The sequence below is a fragment of the Pezoporus occidentalis genome, unplaced genomic scaffold, assembly GCF_034315485.1.
Source record: "Pezoporus occidentalis ecotype Australia unplaced genomic scaffold, CSIRO_AGI_Poc_V1 ctg386, whole genome shotgun sequence".
Classification (NCBI taxonomy): domain Eukaryota; kingdom Metazoa; phylum Chordata; class Aves; order Psittaciformes; family Psittacidae; genus Pezoporus; species Pezoporus occidentalis.
In genome coordinates, this window is record NW_026915709.1 from 149,433 (window position 1) to 168,298 (window position 18,866).

At 62.3% G+C, this 18,866-nt stretch overlaps 1 protein-coding gene across 3 annotated transcripts; it reads right to left on the reverse strand.

The window, feature by feature from the left end:
- Positions 1-71: 71 nt before the first annotated feature.
- Positions 72-17,465, reverse strand: LOC134170629 (protein O-GlcNAcase-like). Of its 3 annotated transcripts, none has more exons than XR_009967328.1 (17): positions 12,366-12,889; positions 9,991-10,088; positions 9,376-9,506; positions 8,912-9,083; positions 8,502-8,600; positions 7,912-8,196; positions 7,504-7,632; positions 5,336-6,690; positions 5,092-5,266; positions 4,831-4,887; positions 3,911-3,996; positions 3,580-3,684; positions 1,924-2,015; positions 1,371-1,563; positions 1,128-1,299; positions 571-811; positions 72-471 (listed from the first exon to the last, which is right to left on the reverse strand). XR_009967328.1 is itself a non-coding variant. In XM_062632173.1 (17 exons), the coding sequence occupies exons 1-17, from the start codon at positions 17,463-17,465 to the stop codon at positions 675-677; spliced, it is 3,378 nt and encodes a 1,125-aa protein (XP_062488157.1). In that variant the 3' UTR covers positions 72-674. The 3 variants fall into 3 exon arrangements, 2 of the variants coding, with proteins under 2 accessions (XP_062488157.1, XP_062488156.1); XM_062632173.1 differs by lacking the exon at positions 12,366-12,889 and adding exons at positions 14,136-14,187; positions 17,426-17,465 and having other exon boundaries at positions 72-811; XM_062632172.1 differs by having other exon boundaries at positions 72-811.
- Positions 17,466-18,866: the final 1,401 nt, after the last annotated feature.

An 18,866-nucleotide genomic window follows, 5' to 3' on the forward strand; every position in this document is an offset into this window, starting at 1 on the left:
AGGGGTCGGGATGAGGGTGTGATCGGGACATGCTGATACCCTGATTGTTTCGCCCAGGAGACAAACCACGGTGAGAGCCCAGCAAATGCTTTATTGCCACGGACAACGCTTCCCTCAGCCCCCAGGTGGCAGAGATGGAGGCTGCCTCACTGTCCCATACAGGTCGGGAAGATACAGGCAGGAAGATGCTCGATGCCGAGGGCCAGCCCCAGCCCCAGCTACCCAGCTTAGGGCCACATCGGGGATGGAGCGATCTGGACAGCCCAGCCTGCGGGACAGGGACGCTCCTTGCACACTAATGCACTGTGCCACGCTCCCAGACCACCACCCTAAATGCTGGCCAGGTGGCTCCTTCCAGGCCTGGAGGTCTGCAGCCAGCCCAGGGATGTTGCTGGCTCCCCACCAGTGGTGGAGGGCACTCAGCAAGCAGGAACAGCTGGGGGAGAGTGGAGGGGCCCTGATGCCTCTCTCCTGAGATAGCAGAAATGCCTCTGTCGCCTGAGGACTGTCCCCTGCATGAATCCCTGTGACTTCCTGCTCCTCCCCGAGCCATGTCCCCATCGCATGTACCTGCTCTGATCAAGGTGCCCCTCTGCTCCTGCTCCCTGTGTGCGGGACGGGTATCAGCCTGTCTCCGGCACTGCCTCCCCACACCCGCACCCAATGCAGGGTGCTCAGAGGAGACGTCCCAGGAGCCGAGCACCAGGACAACTGTCCCAGGCCACTGGCAGAGCGACGAAGCCCAGCTTGCTGTAGAAGCTCAGCTGCTGCTGGTCGGTGGCACTGACCTGGCAAAACACTCCCCGCGACCCTGGAAGGGAGGTGTGGGGTCAGGCCCCTGGCACCAGGATCCCAGCACTAGAGGCCAGTGACTGGGTCCCCCTCCATAAGAAGGTCAACTTCTGCACTGCCCCTCTGCTCTGCGTGCCTGTGTGATGCCCCAAGGCACAGATCCCTTGGTGCAAGGGGGGGGCATGGTGCCTGGGGCCAGACTGTGTCACTGAGGGGATGGGGAGCCCTGGGGGGGGCACCCCGGTGGGGTGCAGGCAGGGCCAGCTCCCGGCTCCGGGGTGGGCCAGGGAGCAGTGGGGATGGGGTTGGATGAAGGCACACGAGGGGATGCTCACCGTTGGCCCTGAGCGCGCTCAGCAGGCAGAGGGCCAGGCTGTGGCTGGCCCCCACATCCAGCATGCGGGCGGCTGTGCCCAGCTGCACCAGGGAGGGGAACCGCCGCAGCACAGGCAGGGGCACTGTCGCTGGCTCTGTGTGGAAGAAGAGCAGCGCTTCCTCCAGGGCATCCTGCGGGAGACAAGCACCTTGAGGGGCCCCCATCCCAAACCCGCTCACTCCCGCTCCAGCAGCTCCCTCACCTTGCCCAGCGCTGGGGCTCCTGCAGCCAGGTCCCGGGGGTACTTGTGTCGCATGGCCGGCAGCCAGCTGCTGTCTCGCTGCTGCAGGAAGCCTTCAGCGCAGAGCACGCCGGCAGCATAGCCACAGGGACCAGCCTCATCCTCCAGCACAAAGGTGTACTCGGGGCTCAGGCTCAGGAAGCTGCCCAGCAGCCTGCGGCCACAGCAAAGCTGCACTGAGCTGCCACTGGGGCCCAGCCTGCCCTGGGGAGAGCTCAGAGCAGCCAAACTCCTCCCTCCTGCCCAGCGGGACAGCATCCCCCACCCCAGAACATCCCTGAGACCCCCAGGCGAAGCCCCCAGCCAAGGGGAGCCATGGCAGCGGGTCCATCCCCACAACCCATCTGGGCACTGGCACAGGGGTAGCTCTCCCAGGTGAGGCCACTGCCAGCCATGGTGCAGGCAGAGCTGGGCCCTGCTGGGATGCAAGAGGCAACCACATCACACCACAGTCCAGCACCACCCAGCACACGGCATGGCCGGGCTGGGCACGCTCAGAGGGACCATGTCTTACCTGTCACCGAGCAGGTCGGGGTGGGCCACAAGGATCTCTGTGACTTTGGGGTCACAGTCCAGACTCTCCCGGAACATGCGGTAAAGCTCTTCCTGGAAGAGTCAGATCCAGCTCAGCGCTGGCTCTGCCTGCCTGGTCCCTTCCCCACTGCTGCTCCTCTGCTGCCCCACCACAGCCCCCGACAGAGCATCGTGGGCCCTCAGCTTCCCAAGCTGACCAGAGAGAGGGTCCGTGACCAGGGCCCAGCCCTCCAGTGCATCCTGACCCGGGGCAGGTATATGGAGGTACGTGCCTCAGCAGCCAAGGGTGCTGGGTTCTGCGCCCAGCGATGCACAGCGCACCACCTTCTGCTGGCCTCTGAGGCTGCTTATCCCAGCACAGAAACACTTCAGAATGGGAAACTGCCATTCCAGGCAGGCATCCCAGGGGAGCAGCTGATGAAAACGCAGCTCGCCAGGGATGGAACATGCTCACAGCTGCAGCGAAACCAGGACTGGAACTCGAGTCTGCTCAGCGCATGCCCAACATGGGACAACTCAGGACCTCCTATCTCAGCCAGACTCAAGATTGCTGCTGCTCACAGGACCAGTGAAAGGCACATCCCAATAGAAGCACTGCTTCCCCAGGGAAGGGCTGCCCCAGCGCTGTGTGACACAGCAGGACAGTGAGCGTGCTTCCCAGCACCATTCCCACCACGGGCAGTTCAGCTGCACTTTTCCCCTCCGTTTCACTGGACACAGATTCAGGCTGTTGAAGTTCAGCCTGGTCAGATGAAATCTGACAATAGGCAGTGGGGAAGCTCTTGCAGTGGGACGTGCTGAGAGGGGCAGTCTGCTCCTGTGATCTGCTCTCCTGCACTGGCAGCTCCTCCTCTGCTGTTCACAAGAGCTCAGCTGAGCACCGCCGGGTCCTGTGCTTGTGTCCATGACTCTGGATTTGCAGCGATTGCATTTCCTTTCACTGGCAGAAGCAGCAGGGCAAGGGAGCCGGGAGCTGCTGCCAGCTCTGTGCTGCCTAGGGAGCCCAGCACTCTGCTGCACTCGGCAGCAGTTGAAGCGGGATGCCCACCCACCTCCACGTTCTCCCTTTCCCTCACCATGCCATCGAACTGCGGGGATGGAAATGGGGCGAGGGGGCTGGCAGCGCGCTGCTCACAGCTGACAGGGTCTGCTGCCCCACCAACGGGGAATCATCCTCTCAACTGGGTGCGCATCTGAAGAAGGGACTGATTGGGAGCTGCACCTCAACAGGCTCAGGCAGTGCCAGAGCCGCAGGCTGCTGAAGGCTGCAGGCGGTCACCATCCAGACCTGCCCTGCTCTGGATCTTCCCTGGCATCTGCTCGCAGGCACCACTGGAGCTCAGCTCTGGGGGTGCTCTGGAGACCGCTTGAGATTCCTGGCATCCCACGTTGGAGCCAGCTCAAGTGGGGCTCACTCCTGAGCTGGGTCTCCCTGCTCTGCCCTGGCCACAACACCCGCTCTGCATCCTGGGGCCTGCCCTGACCCAGCCCTGCCTGCTTGAAGGTCCCTTCCACCCTCAGAGCCCGAGCTGCAGCTCAGCCCCCCTTGCAGCGAGTGAGCGCGTCTCGCATGGGACACGTGCAGCGCAGGCTCCCGGAGCTGAGCTCTGGCTGCTCCTTGTGCTGCAGCTCCCACCTTGTCCCGGGGCCGCAGCGGGCGCAGAGCGTACAGCCGGCGAGACGGGAAGAGCGGAGGTGGCTGATAGAAGAGGTCAGAGCTGTTCCCCACGGGCAGCAGCGCCTGGAAGAGACAGTGTCGGGGGAGTCCTGGCTCCAAACCTCGCCCTGAGCAGCAGCAGGAGGGTCCCTGTGAGCAGCCTGGACCCTGGGAGCTGCAGACAAGGCGCAGAGGCCCAGGGCAGCTCTGCCTTCCCTTGCAGTAACCCAGTGCCAGGCCAGGAGCAGCAGCTGGGGTCCTGCTTCCCAAGGCTCCTCCAGCCCCCCCCCAGTGATGGGTATCCTCTCACCTGCAGCTCTCCAAAGAGGCCACCGCGCCGTGCCCAGGGCTCAGCGTCCTCCCGCAGCAGGATCGGGGCTGTGATGCTCTGGCACCCTGGAGGCAGCAGGGAACAGACACAGGAGGTGAAGAGAAACCTGCTGGGGTGGGGGGAGCTCAGCCTCCGTCACACAGCACCATCGCAATCTGCACTGATCACTGTGCAGCCCAGGGACCTCGCCATGACTGGGGTGCAGCACAGCCTCCAGAACAGGGCTCGGTGTGGGAATGGGGAATGATCTTGCCTCCATGAACGTGTCAGGTAAAGACAGCTCCTGGGTACCGCTGCCCAGGCAGCCCTGCAGTGCCTGCGGGAGCTCGCCCGGCATGCTGCCCTGTGGAAGCAGCTCGAGGCACATGGCCCCATCCCACAGTGAACTAGAGACCCTCTGAGGTTGTCACCTGGTGACAACTCTTGGTTTGTAAGAGGTCACGAGTGCCACAGAACACCCAGGAACACCTGAATCAGCAGAACAGGGGCTTCCAAAGTGAGGCCCGGGCATCCAAAAGCCAACCTTGCCTATGACACCAAGGACGTTTCTGCTCCCGATAGCCCATGGATCCCTTTTACCAGGAAGGCTGAGAGGTCCTTGGATCCAAAGGGCTGAGGAGCCATGTCCTAGAAATGGGCATTCCTTCAGGACTATGAGAGGCGGTGCAGAGCTGCTCCGATATCTGCCCTGTCCCCAGCAGCAGGGCCCCATGCTGCCTTGGTGTGCAGGGCATGGGGGGTGCCAGCCTCCCCATGGCCATTCTGGCTGCACTGGGCAGGCAGAGCATGGGACAGGGCAGCTCGGTGGTGAGTGCTGCTGCTGCTGCAGAACTTGGGGGGCCCAAGGGCAGCACCAGGGCCCCTCACCAGGAGCAGAGCCAGGCAGCACCGGTACTTACAGCCAAAGCAGCTCCCCCAGGTGTCTGTGGGGCCAGGCTCGCAGAGGAGATGACCATCTGCAAGGAAGAGAGGAGCTGAGCAGGGGACAGGGAACAGGGTCTCCATGGGAGGTGCACCCCAGGAGGGACCCTGGCTGGACACAGGGACCCCGAACCTCTGGGGGAGCCCAGGCACTGTCACCCCTAAGGGGAGCAGTGGAGCACCACAGAACAAGCTCCAGTGCCGCAGTGCCTGGGACCCCGCAGACCCGCAGCACGTACCGAGCCACTGGATGAAGGCGCTGGCGGCCAGCAGCACGTTGCGGATGTCCCAGAGGTAGGGGTGCAGGTCGTAGAGCAGTGCCCGCCCCGCAGCACCCACCAGGCGAGCGTGCAGGCGGCAGGTCTGGGCACAGAGCCGCGTGAAGGACTGCGCTCGGCCACGCCAGCACCGGCCCTGCGGGCACAGCGGGCATCACCACGGCTGTGGCACAGTGCCATGGCAAGCGGCAGCCCCAGCACTCACCGTACTGGCATCGGGTGCCGTGGCAGAGACCCCCACGCTGAGGCTGTTTGCCCGGAGCCACCGAAAGTGCTCCAGCAGACGCTGTGCCAGCGGCCCATGATGATAGGGCAGGTAGAAGAGCTCCACCACCATCTGAACCTCCTCCAGAGTCAGTGGTGCCATGGGGCTGGACCTGGGCTCCTCTGAGGTCAATGGTGCCATGGGGCTGGACCTGGGCTCCTCTGAGGTCAATGGTGCCATGGGGCTGGACCTGGGCTCCTCCAGGGTCAATGGTACTGTGGGACTGGACCTGGGCTCCTCTAGGATCAATGGTACTGTGGGACTGGACCTGGGCTCCTCCGGGGTCAATGGTACCATGGGGATGGACCTGAGCTCCTCTGGGGTCAATGGAGCTGTGGGGCTGGACCTGGGCTCCTCTAGGATCAATGGTGCTGTGGGGCTGGACCTGGGCTCCTCCGGGGTCAATGGCGCTGTGGGGCTGGACCTGGGCTCCTCTAGGGTCACTGGTGCCGTGGGGCTGGACCTGGGCTCCTCTAGGGTCACTGGTGCCATGGGGATGGGCCTGGGCTCCTCTAGGGTCACTGGTGCTGTGGGGCTGGACCTGGGCTCCTCTAGGGTCACTGGTGCTGTGGGGCTGGACCTGGGCTCCTCTAGGGTCACTGGTGCTGTGGGGCTGGACCTGGGCTCCTCTAGGGTCACTGGTGCTGTGGGGCTGGACCTGGGCTCCTCCATGATCAGAAAGGACATGGGGCTGGACCTGGCTTCCTCTGGGATCAGTGCTGTGGGGCCAGGGCTGGCATCAGTCCCATCAATGGGTGATGCTGTGGGGACAGGGCTGGCACCGGTCCCAGGCCCTGGGGGTGTCTGGGCTGTATCAGCCCTAGTGGGCTCAGGCTGGCTGCTGCTGCAGGGCTGGTGGGAGCTGCCAGCCCCCGTCCTGGCATCACCGGTGGGCAGAAGGTTCTGGGCAGCGCTGCTCCCATCGCTGCAGCACGCGGCGGGCCCTGGGCTGGGGGGGGTCTCGGCAGCCGCCGGCGCTCCTGCCGCGGTGGGCACGGCAGGGCCGGGCTCGCGGCTCCCTGTGCTGCCCGCAGTGAGCTGCTCCCTGTCCCCGGCAGGGCTTTGCTGACCACCGGCACGGGCCTTGCTCCCGCTGTCCTGCTCGGGCTCCACGGTCACCTTCCTCCTCCCCTCCCCTGGTGCCGTGCCGCAGGGCTCGGGGCCGTGCTGGTCTGTCCCACCGGGAGCAGCGCCGAGGGGCCGGGGATCAGGCAGGATGTCCCGTCCCGTTGTGCCAGGCTCCAGCTCTGCTCCTCCCTTGAGGCTGACGCTGGCATGTCCCGGGCTCCTTGCTCCTGGCAGAAAGGAGCAGGGGGCACCCACATAGAAGCTGCGGCCGGCGGGGCAGCACCCTGGGGTGGGCACGCTGGGCAGCTCCACCTCTGAGCCCCCAGCATCATGGGCTTTGCATGGCTCTGTGCTCGGGAGCCCAGGCCTTGGGGGTGGTGAGGCCACAGGCTCTGCAGGGGCAAACACTGCACAGCACCGAGCTTGGCCCTCTCATCCAGATGGGATGTGGCACCCGGAGCACCAACCTGCTGCTGCACCAGCCACAGGACCCACAGCACCTACAGCACCCACAACACCCACAGCACCCACAACACCCACAGCACCCACAGCACCCACAGCACCCACAGCACCCACAGCACACGCAACGCCCACAGCGCCCACAGCACCCACAACACCCACAGCGCCCACAGCACCCACAACACCCACAGCACCCACAACACCCGCAGCGCCCACAGCACCCACAACACCCACAGCGCCCACAGCACCCACAACACCCACAGCACCCACAACACCCACAGCGCCCACAGCACCCACAACACCCACAGCACCCACAACACCCACAGCACCCACAGCACCCACAGCACCCACAACACCCACAGCACCCACAGCACCCACAGCACACGCAACGCCCACAGCGCCCACAGCACCCACAACACCCACAGCACCCACAACACCCACAGCACCCACAGCACCCACAACACCCACAGCACCCACAGCACCCAGACACGGGGCTCTGGCACCCACCAACCTCCCAGCAGAGCCGTTCCAGAGGGACTGAGGTATTGGTGGGTGCTGCACGGTGTGAGTTCATCACCTACCTGGCTCCAAGGCTTGCCGGTTTATCTCAGCCACCCAGTCACACAGCGCCAGTTCCAAGGCTTCCTGGGGGCTGTAGCTTCCATCCTGCGGGCCTGGGCTGTCCCCCTGTGCTGCCACAGGCTCCATCCCTAAGGAACTGGAGCTCATCAATCTGGGCAGCCCCACTCTTTGCCTTGCAGAGCTACCCCATGGCATGCTGAGGGCAGGCAGCCCCCTGCAAGGAGATGGCCCCGGAGGGATCCCGAGCCCTGGGATGTGCCCAGCCAGGTGAGCAGCTCACCCAGGCTGACTGCAGGGGAGCCTGCAGGACCATGGCAGAGACCCACGGCTGTGCCCTGACTGCACGAGCTCACTGCCCGTACCGAGACCCCACGTTCAGAGCTGCCTGGGGTGCTGAGACCAGGTACCTGTGTGGTCAGGGTGGGCACAGCTCCCCAGCTCACTCCGAAACCAGCTGCCCAGCGTGTGTATGGGGATGAAGTTGGCCTGGAGCTCGCAGTTGGGGTTGAGGAGCAGCCCGTGGAGCCTGGCCATGAGGCCGGGGGCACGTCCCGTGTAGGGGCCCAGGAAGACACGTCTGCAGTCGTAGTCATTGGCATACAGGTTGTCCCAGATGACGGGCCGGCGCCGCAGGACACCCTCCACCTCCTCCAGCAGCACGGCCGAGAGCTCCTGTGACACCACCTTGGGCCCTGGAGCAGCACAGCACAGGCGTGGGCACGCTCACAGCAGGGACACGCACACAGCTGGGTGCTGAGCAGGGGGGTGAGGGTCGAGTCACCCCTGCTCACCCCCGCAGCCAGGACACCCACAGCCCGAGCCGCTGCCTGCCCGGCCGGGGCTGCACACCCCGCAGCTGGGAGGCTCCGCGATGAGGCTCTTTGTTTGCTGCTGCCTCTCCCGGGAGGGAGCCGGTGCCTGCAGGGTTCACAGACCGGGCTCTCGCTGAGCAGCTGCACGGGGCCACAGAGCGCACATTGCCGGGCTGGGTGCTCACCGGTCCAGATGACACCGATCCCTGGGAGCAGCTCCCGGCCTATGGTCAGCAGGTAGGAGGACTGGCTGGGGCTGGGAGAGCACAGGGAGCTGCAGTACTCTATGGAGAGAGCACAGAGCACCCTCTGAAGGGCAGAGACCGGAGGGCTCAGTGGCAGGGGCTGGGGAGATGTGCTGTGCAGGGGGTGCCGCATCCACGGGTGCTGGAGCACCAGCCTGTCTGCAGCCTTGACCTGCCCTAGTACTGGATCTCCAGGGCTCCCTCAAGAGCATGAGGGCTGCGGGGGGAGCTGTGGGAGCTGTCGGGGCAGTCAGCTCTTAGCACACATGGGTGAAGGCAGCCAAAGGCACCCTGCTCTGCCGAGGGTGCCTCGGCTGGCTGGGCAGCGGGGGCTGCAGGCGGTACCTTACCTGTAGGGCAGAAGAGGAAGACGGGGGGCTGGCCCAGCTCCTGGTACACCTCGTTGGCCACAGAGGCCTGAGCCTGCGCCAGGGAGGGGAAGGCATCTCTGTCAGCTTGGCACATGCAGGGGTCGATGTCGTCGAAGAGCAGTGCAAAGGCCTGGCACCCCATGGCAGCCACCTGCAAGCACGGGCATGGACACGGGCTGCTGTTGGACCCCTGCGCTGCAGCGAGTCCCTGACAACCCCTGTGCCGCTGAGGACAGTGAGGTCTGGGGTACCCGTGGGGATGGTCTGGGCAGAGCCGCCCGTGCCATGGAGCAAACCCCCTGTGCCAGCAGCTCTTTACCCTCCTGGGGACTGGGACTCAGCACCGGCCTGCACTGGCCACCAGCAGCAGCAGCAGCGCAGCCCCACACAGGCACTATGCCCCTCGCCTGAGAGCAGGGGGATGAAGGAATGGCCCACGGTACCTGCCTGAGTTTTTGCTGCAGCAGGAGCCGATCCCCAGAACTTGAAAACACCATGTCCTGGCCAGCAGAGATGGCGAACACAAACTGCACATCCTGCTCTTGGGCAGCCTCGATAAGAGAACGCATGTGGGCTAGGGACAGAGAACGGGCTGTGAGTGGTGGGAGGCGAGGGGTGGAGGGAGATTAGGGGTGGGGAGAGACAAGGGGTGGAGAAAGACAAGGGGTGGAGGGAGAGGAAACCAGTGACTCCAGGAAGGAGTTGAGAGCAGCAGGAGATACAAGAGCATCCAGGGGCAGGAGCCCAGGAGATCGAGTCCCAGTCCCTTGGGACACAGAGGGCTTTCCACAAGGATCTGGGCCCCGGTGTATTTGAGCACATTGTGAGAGACCCACGTGAGGAGCTCCCCATGCTGGGGGTTCCAAGCGATTCCTGATGGGCAGGGGCTGGGAAGGCTCCTTGCGCCGGGCAGGATCTGGGGGTCCCCTTGCGCTTGGGCTCCCTGAAGTGGGCTGAAGCGGTAACCTCAGCCTGCCCCAGCTGAACAGCAGCCCTCGTTTCCCCTGAAGAACCGGAACAGCAGCAGCCCGCTCGCACGGGGCCCGCAGATCCGGTACCTGCCTCATGCTCCGTGTAGGGCTCTCTCCAGAGCAGCCGGTGCTTCAGCTCGTCCTTGGGCGCGTACATGTAGCAGTTCAGCCCCCGGCGCCTCAGCCTGTGCAGCAAGTACCGGGGTCAGCAAGAGCTGCTCCGCACACGGTGCCCCCTCCTGCCCCAGACCTGCCCCGTGTCCTGCAGGCTTCCAGCCCTGCCCGGCTCCGGGAGCCCTGCATGCACGCGTTGGATATGAAGACATAAACCAGTGCTCCCGGTGCTAAAGCCAGCCATTGGTGGTGGTGGTGGTTAGGGACCTCCAGATGAGAAGGTCTTGGGGATCAGGAGGATGCTGCCTCTCTGGAGAGGGGTGAACAACCTTGCTGCGGAAAAGGTGGGTGGGAAGGACCAACTTAACCTGAACAGCCTGTTCCAACTGCTCCACAAAGTCCTGTGGTGACAAAAAGCCCAAGCAATGGAGGAGGGTGAGAGGCTAGCCCAGCCTCCCAGGGGAGGAAGGGGGAGATCCTTGGGGAACACAGAAGAGCAGCTTCTGGTCTGCTGCTCCACACAGCCGATGGCTGCAGGCGGCTCCAGCCCTGCGGTCCTGCTGGGGGGCTCCATCAGGACAAACCAGCCCTGCAGTTTGCAGCAGCTCTGCCAGGGCTTGTGCTGCTGCCCCAGAGCTGGATCAGGACTGCAGGGGGGTTCTCCCCAGAGCACAGCAGGGCGCAGAGGGGGAGAATCCCCTCCCTGAGCTGCTGCTCACGCTCTGGGGGTGCAGCCCAGCACATGGGGGGGTTCTGGGCTCAAGCTCACACTGAAATGGGTCATGGGAGCTGCTCCTCACCCAACACCCCCAAGTCCTTCTCCCCAGGCTGCTCTCAACCCCTGCATCCCGCAGCCTGTGTTGATATTGGGATTGATCTGACCTTGCACTTGACCTTGTTGAACTTCATGAGATTTTCATGATCCTACCTCTCCAGGCTGCCCAGGTCCCTCTGGATCCCATTCCCTCTCTCCAGGAGGTAACTGCACCATTCAGCTTGGTGACCTCTGCAAACTCGCTGAGGGTGCCTGATCCCACTACATCAGTGATGAAGGTATTAAATAGCATTGGTCCCAATATGGACCCCTATGGGACACCACTTGTTACTGGTTTCCATTTGCATCTTGAGCCAGGGACTGCAACTCTTTGGTGCTGCCAACCACCAACTCCTCATCCACGAGCACTGACATGCACTGCTTACACACTGCCCCTTTCTGTGCTTCCTATAGGTTGAATCCTGCACCAGCTTCTTCATTCTCCAAGCCAGGAGGCTCAGGGGCTGGAGGTACCCAGTTACCCTCCTGCCCATCTAACAGCACAGTGTATTTGGACCCGACCTCATGTTCTGCTCCTCCAGGACAGCTCCAGCTCCCGCTTCAGCCCTGCACAAACCCTACAGCTCCCTGCAGGGACCAGCAGGAATCCTCTGGGCACATCTAAACCCCGGCCCCCACTAAGGGGGTCACAGCAGCGCTGATCCAGACATCACAAGGCCAGCCAGAGGAGCCCTTTGGCACTGCAGGAGCGCTGCCAAAGAGCCCCAGAGCTCTTTGAAGCAGGGCGAGTGCTGATGAAGAGCTTGGGCTGGGCAGGCAGCAAAGCAAGACAGGAGTGAACCACGGCCGGATGCTGCAACTGTGCCGTTTGCAGGCAGTGGAGACCAAGTAAGTGGAGAATAAAGGGGGAAACACAGCACTGGGGGTGCTGGGAGATAGCTGTTCAGCTGTGCTTCAGCAAGCAGTATGCTTCTTAATGCAGCCGAGCATAAAGTCCTGCCTAGGTGAAAGAAGACAGAAGGCAGGGTGTCTGAAGTGCCAGCATAAGGAGAGGTCAGTTGAACATGACTGTCCTCAGCAATGTCACTGGGAGCTCAGCAGAAGACAGCCCCAGATGAATCACTGCAGAGTGTGCAGCGGGACGGGAGAGGTTCAGTGGGCCCTGTGCTGGCTGCAGATGCTGCCAGAGCAGTGGCCACAGCATGGGAAGGACACTGATAAACTTGTGTGAGTCAGACAAGAAGCCCCACACACAGACACAGGAGGAAGCCTCTGAGCAAGTCTTGGAGCCCAGTGTGCTCATCTCCCTGGGGAAAACCCTCACACAGGAGTCGGGATATGGAGGGGTGCAGGGAGACCCTTAAGGGGACACATTCCATGAGATGGGAGAGGAAAGGTCTCCAGCTCTCCCAAAGCTGCACTGGTCAGAGCTGAAGGGAAGCAGATCTGAGAGAGATTAGAGCCTGCCTGCTTCAGGAGATCCAGCTGCACTATCACCAGGCCCTTGCTGGCTTCAGAAAGCACAAATCCCTTCCAGAGTCTCCCCAGCAATCTAAGACTCACTGGGAATTACCCAAACGGGGCAGACACCTCCCTGGACAGCTCTGCTGGCACTGGGAAAGCCATCTGAGGTACTCATTTGTTTGTATTTATCCGCCCTAGGAGATGATATTTTCCATTTTCCCACGAGGAGCAGACTGGAAGCGCTCCATAGGCCATGTGGTACAAGTGCCTCAGCTTGTTTCTTTCCAGGGAAGAATACCACTGATGAACACACCACTGACGTTTACAAACACGAGAACATAGATCCCCGTCGGGTACCAGACCAGGCCATCGTCACCAGACGGGCTCATTCCTCGTGTGCTTCCAAACACCACAGAAACCACTGCCCCTTGTTTTCTAAGCTATGTTTTTCTGCACCTCTGCTCCTTCCCTGTGCTTGCAGCTCCCCACTGTCACCAGGGCACTCTCGCAGCATGAGCGGCACATTCCCCATGCAGTGCAAGGCTACCAGTGCCATCATCAGCACAGTGACCAGCACACGGCCCCGCTGTCCCCAGTGCACTGCCCGTGCAGTGACCAGCACACGGCCCCACTCTCCCCAGTGCACTGCCCCTGCAGTGACCAGCACACGGCCCCGATGTCCCCAGTGCACTGCCCGTGCAGTGACCAGCACACGGCCCCACTCTCCCCAGTGCACTGCCCCTGCAGTGACCAGCACACGGCCCCGCTGTCCCCAGTGCACTGCCCCTGCAGTGACCAGCACACAGTCCACATCCTCCTGTCACAGGGACACGTGGTGACACACAGACATACATGGGGACTCACAGGGACACAAGGGCCACCTCCAGCCAGGCAGGAATGGCAGCCTCAGGATAAATTGATGGAGTCACAGTGGAGTGATGTGGGTTTGCTGTGCCCTGTTTCCACAGGGATGACCCTGGCTCCAGGACCGTGGCCCTGGCCAGGGGGAGCTGGTCACTCGCTGCTGGTGGCAGTGGTCACGCGGCGCATCCTGCAGCCAGGCACCCACGGGGGCTGTTGCCACATGGCTCTGCCCAGGCCCACACAGCTCAGAGGGGAGAAGATGAGGGCTCATCCTGCCAGGTCAGCACCGCTGAACACCCCACGTTCACCCTCATATGGCTCGGACTTCCCATTTGCAGCTCCCGCCCCAGCTCCGCAGCCCCCTCCTGCCCCAGCCGACCCTCACCACGATGCAGCAGCACAGAGCAGCTTTGCTGGTGCTTCCCAAGGCACATTCCTGCTCCTCCCCAAACCCTCCCCGGCTGCCATCACTCCTCCCCAGCCCTGCCTCACTTGCAGCTCCCCGTGGGTCTGCACCCTCACTGCAGCACCCGTGCCAGTGATGGGTGCCAGCACACGGGGGCTAGTGCCCACTCAGCCCCTCCCGGACCCCAGACCCTCTTCCCTTGTGGTGCCCAGACCCCAGCCAGGCACATCTGGCTGCAGCTGGGCTGCGGCAGAGCCCCAGCACCATCTGCCGGCAGCACAGCCACGTCTGTCCGGCTGTCCCTGGGCTGTCCCTGGGCTGCCCATCCATCCGCAGCCCCTACACCCAGCCCAGGGCCGGGCAGCTTTTCCCTGGGCTGCATCTCGGGGTGCCAGAGCGCTGGGATGGGATAGGGGACACTGCAGGAGCTGCCCTAGGAGAAGCGTGGGTCCTTTCACCAGCATTGCCCTGGTTTCCCAAAGGCAGGTCAGCCCCAGGAGTCTCCCACCAGCATGTTTTCGTTTGCTCCTGCCTCCACCGTGCTCTGCTTCCACCTTGTCCCTCTGCCACAGGCTAGTACCTTCAGAGAGGAAAATGCAGGGTACTTGCCATTCAAAGAGGAGTTTCCTTTGCTCCATAGACCATGGTCTCCCGTAGAAGCCTGTAAAAGGGGGTGGGGAGAGGGAAAAGCCAAAATGCAGTTGTCAGTAACTGCCTTAGAACAGCCTCTCTCTGTACTATCCCCAAGTGGCTGCTGTTAATCCAGAGATCCCCCCATTGTTCACCGCTGAGCACTTCAAACGTCTGTTACCGAGCTATGATCTTTCTGGGCGCTGGTACTCGAGGAAGCGGATGTAATGTCTGTGCTTCCATCCTTCCCAGAGGGAGACAGCTGGGAAGGATTGCACAGGGTAGCACTTAACCCAGCATGGGGAATCTGCACAGTAAAAGCCAGGCCTAGAGGAGATGGCTGCAGGCTGGCTTGGGTGTGGGGTTCACCGGGGCAGAGCTGTGGTACAGCCACCCCACAGGTTGCTGCCTGCGGATTTTCTCTTTACAGAGACCAGCTCTGCTGCCCTCTGCGTCTCGCTGTGTCTGTGTGAGCTGGGTCAAGCAGAGCATCACTGCTCCTGTGTGTGCTGTACGAGCTGCTCGCCCTGTCTTTAACCACCACACAACTCAAACTGCAGCAAGACCGCACTGATGCAGTTCCCCCACACCCTGCACCCAGGACCCTGCAGCACAGCAGGGTAGGGCCCTGGGGCAGTGTCCCTGGCCCGTGGCAGAGCTGCTCAGCTCAGGGCACACAAACAGCCTGAAGGGCTGCCCGCAGGGGCTGGGGCTGCATGAGACTGTTCAGACACCTTGTCTGTCCCCCACTGGAAAACACCATCCCCCATAAGCTTACACAGGGACAGCCCAGAGAGGGAAAGCACAACGGGGAGCAACCACGCCAGCTGTCTGCTACCAAAGGCACTCAGCAAAGAGCGCCCAGGCTGGCCCAAAGGACATTGCCCTTCCAGAAGGTTCACATCAACAAAACCAAATGCAGGAAATGCAGATCTGGAGTCAGCAAATTCTCAAGTGTTTCTTAAGATTTCCACTTGTGCTGCTGCTTTAGGTGGCTGCTGAGCACCAGTGTGTGACCCAAACTGCAGCACCACAGCAGCGGATGGGCCGCCCTGTGCTCTGCATGGCAGGGAACTGTCTGTGGCTGGACACAGTGAGCAGGGGCACTGCTGGACACGCAGCACCCACTCCCCTGTTGGGAATGCTTTTGAGGAGGGACCCTCCTTATTCCTTCATGAAGGAAGACCTGGGAGGTGCAGAGAATACCCAGTGGAAAGCAAGCCAGTTCACCTGGGGACAGTGGAAGGACAGGCAGGTAACTGGGTTGGAAAGAGGCAGATTTGACAGCTTCAACAAGAGGTTAAGGGGAACCGTTAAGTGGCCCAGAACAGACCTGAACTTCAGCAAAAGAAGAGTCTTCCGTCACTTTGTCTCTGCAAGGTCTGGCAGCTGCAGTGTGAAGTCTCACAGAAGACACCCCTTGAACCGTGATGGCAACGAACCATCAAGGCAGCTTCCCAGTTTCAGATGGGCAGCTTCTAAATCGATCGATACACTTTCTGAGAGTAGCAGATACTCAGGGGAATGAATGCATTCCCAGGACTGAGGGGCACACAAGGGCACATCCCAATGACTCTGCTGGTCTGGGAGAAAGATCCAGCTCCCAGCATCCGGCATGAAGCAGCATTCCCCAGAAAACATCCCATTTCCCCGAGGTTCCTGAGTGCACCGAGACGGGTTGGCCTGCGAGAGGACCCCCATGTCCTGCTCCCTTTGGCGGAAACCCACCCTGAAGCCCCCAACCCCAACCTTGGCCAGTGCTGTGGTTGGTGGTGCCACAGCACACACCGAACATTACCCCCTTTGCAGAGAGATCTACCTGGGTGAACACCTACACGGTGATCCCATCACTTCCCCACCCACCCCCCTGTGGCCACTCAAGGATTCTGCAAACATTTCACCCTGAAAAGGTATTTCCATGATAAATAGATTTTCCACTTCCCAATCCATAGAAACTCCTGCTCGGCCCCAGGAGTCCCTGTACAGCACCTGCCTGCACATGCCTTGCCTGCCCTTGGCTGTGACCTGGCACAAGTCACACATATGCTGCTCACCCCAACACATGTCTTGCTAGCAGCAGCTCTGTGGAAACACCATCCCAGTGCATTCTGCTCAGAAAAGTGACTGAAGCTCTACCAGCAAAAACTCTTTGTATCCGTGGCTGCACCTCCAGAGGGGTGATGCTGGTGCTCTGCTTTGCCAAATGCAGCCGAGCGCTGCTGGGTGATGCTGTGCATTGGGACCTCAGCTCTTCCATGGCCCAGGTCACTACAACCTGCCAATGCCATCACTTGCCAAACTCTGGGATGTCCCTCAGCACTTTCTGCGTAACTATCGGCAAATTCCTGCTGAACACATTGGGAAGCAGACTCAACCATTCCCAGCCCTGCTCCTGTACTGGGTGCAGGTCACACAGAAGCACCAGTCTGTTTTCTGGCTGCTGCTCCCCGTATCCGGGTGCCAGAAGGGAGCAGGGAGCTCTGCATAAGACTCATCACTCCTGGCCTGGCTTGGCCCTACTACAGCTGCCCCTGCCAGGCCCTGTGCTACCGGGATAGGGATGCCGGACCTTCCTCAGTGCCCAGGGACCTCCTCCTCCTGGAGCAGCTCTACTGGCAGCATGTGTCCTTCTCTTTCCCAGGTCAGCTTTCTATGTCGATTCTTGTCTGACATTTCTTTTTACTATCAACTTCCCCATCCCTGCACTTTTTACTTATTTTGCGTTTATTTGCGGGGTGCTTTTTGGTTCCTCCCAGGACAGGCAGTGGCTTCAGCAGTGCACTGTGCTGCCAGGGAAAGCAGAGATCCTTTTGCCCAGTGGGTGCCAGGCCTGGCCCCAGAGCTGCTGTAAAAACAGGAATTGGGCACTGGGAAGCAGGAGGACGGGGCTGACCCATACAGAGAGCCCCGGCTTTTCCTGGCCAGCCCTGGGCATGGCCCAAGCAGTGCTGCACTGCGGGCAGCGGGGGCAGCAGGGGCTCACAGGAGGATGCTGCTGCCGCACACCCAGGGCAGAGAAAAACCCATCGCAGGGAGCTGGGGGCAGAGCCGAGGATCCCCATCGCGGGGCGATGCGGGTCGGCTGTTCGGTGCTGGCTGCAGGGTGCAGCAGTGCTCTGGGAAGAGTCGGGGGTGCTGGTCCTGTACCCTGGGGCAGAGGCCTGGTCCTGTGCTGCCTCCCTACGAGCCCCTCCGGGCCCCGGTTCGCCCCAGATGACTTGGCCAGCCCCTGCAATGCCCGGGTGGGGCCCCGGAGAGACCGGACCTACCTTCCACAACGCCGCAGAGGAAGCGCGGCCGCCCCGCCATAAGCGGGCAGGAGGTGCGGGGGGATGCGGGGAGGGATGTACGGGGAGATGGAGGGATGCGCGGAGGAACAGACGGATGCGCGGAGGGATGCGGTTAGAAGTGGAGGGATGCGCGGAAGAAAAGAGGGATGCACTGAGGAACAGAGGGATGCACTGAGGAACAGAGGGATGCGCGGAGGGAAGGGCGGAGGGAGCGATGGGGGTGCGCGGAGGGACAGCCCCACCGCCTGCCCTCCCCCCGCGGAGACGCGCCCGCCGCAGCGCAAGGGGCGGCCCCGGCGGAGCGGGGCGGGGCGAGTGATCCCGCGTAACCCCCGGGCAAAACGGCCCCGCAGTGGCCCCGGCGGTTCAGCCCGATCCGGAGATCGCCCCGGGAGGAGATGCCGGAGCCACCCCCCCGGTGGGTGCCTGGTCCCGAGCCCAACCCCGTGCTGCACGGGAGGGTTGCAGCAACCACCGCCCACTGGCACCAGGGCCCAGTCCGATGTCCCCGACACCCCGACACCTTGTCCCCCATATCCCCAGATGCCGATTTGCTCCCGGTACCGGCCGAGGGCATTTATTTCTTCCGCCTTTGCAGCTTCCCAAGACCGAATAGCCCCATGTCCTGGAGCTGTTCTGCACCGCTCTGAGCTGTTGACACATCTGGCTCATGATGTCTCTGTCCCAAAGGTTGCGGCTTGCAGAAGTGCTGCCACGTCATTAGTTCCCTGTCCTGCAGGCGCAGAGACCTCTGTGCAGTACCTGCCTACACACAGGCCTGTGTTTGACGTCACTGCATCGGTCTGCTCCTTTCCTGACCACTTTTCCTGTTTGTCAGTTTTGGTGTCAGATGGAGCCGTGCCCTGCAGCACCCCTGAAGCCTTCCCCACCCCAGAGGGTGTCTGGCAACAAGCAGGAGGGTCTTTCATGGAGTGGGGCAGGACAGGTTTTATCCCTCTTATTTCCCAGGTGACCTGCCACGGTGTCACACTGCTCAGATCATTTTAGACATCTACAAAGGCCTCTCCTTGCAGCCCTTCATTCCCTGCAGCACTTGTGTAATTGCCAGTACATGGGGCAAGGACCGTGCTGTCCCGGGGTGCCGGACACCCACCTCCCGGCGTGCTCTGCACGCCCTGGTCACAGGCTGCGGCTCAGTGTCCGTGCTGAGCTTGACCTCAGCTGCCGCCAGAGATGGCAAAGCTGCCAGGTGGGAAGGCCCTGACGCCTGGGGAGGGTGGCAGGGGTAGGGCCAAGGCTCCATCTCCTCCGCAGGCTCCCCAGGAGTGGGACACGTCCTCAACAGGTCTGGAGCCGAGATCTCTCGAGGACACGGCAGAGGGGAGCCGGCAGCAGCAGGAGGCAGCTCCCTCCCCACCCCCGCCAGGGACGGTCGGCCGCTGGCTGTGCTGCCACGGCT

Excerpts from the sequence above, each read along its gene's own strand:
- LOC134170629 (XM_062632173.1), bottom strand. The coding sequence starts at position 17,465 with ATGGCGGGGCGGCCGCGCTTCCTCTGCGGCGTTGTGGAAG. Across the intron at positions 14,188-17,425 it reads CCTCTGCGGCGTTGTGGAAG|GCTTCTACGGGAGACCATGG; the intron begins GTAGGTCCGGTC and ends CCCCTTTTACAG. Across the intron at positions 812-1,127 it reads GAGCGCGCTCAGGGCCAACG|GGTCGCGGGGAGTGTTTTGC; the intron begins GTGAGCATCCCC and ends CCTCCCTTCCAG.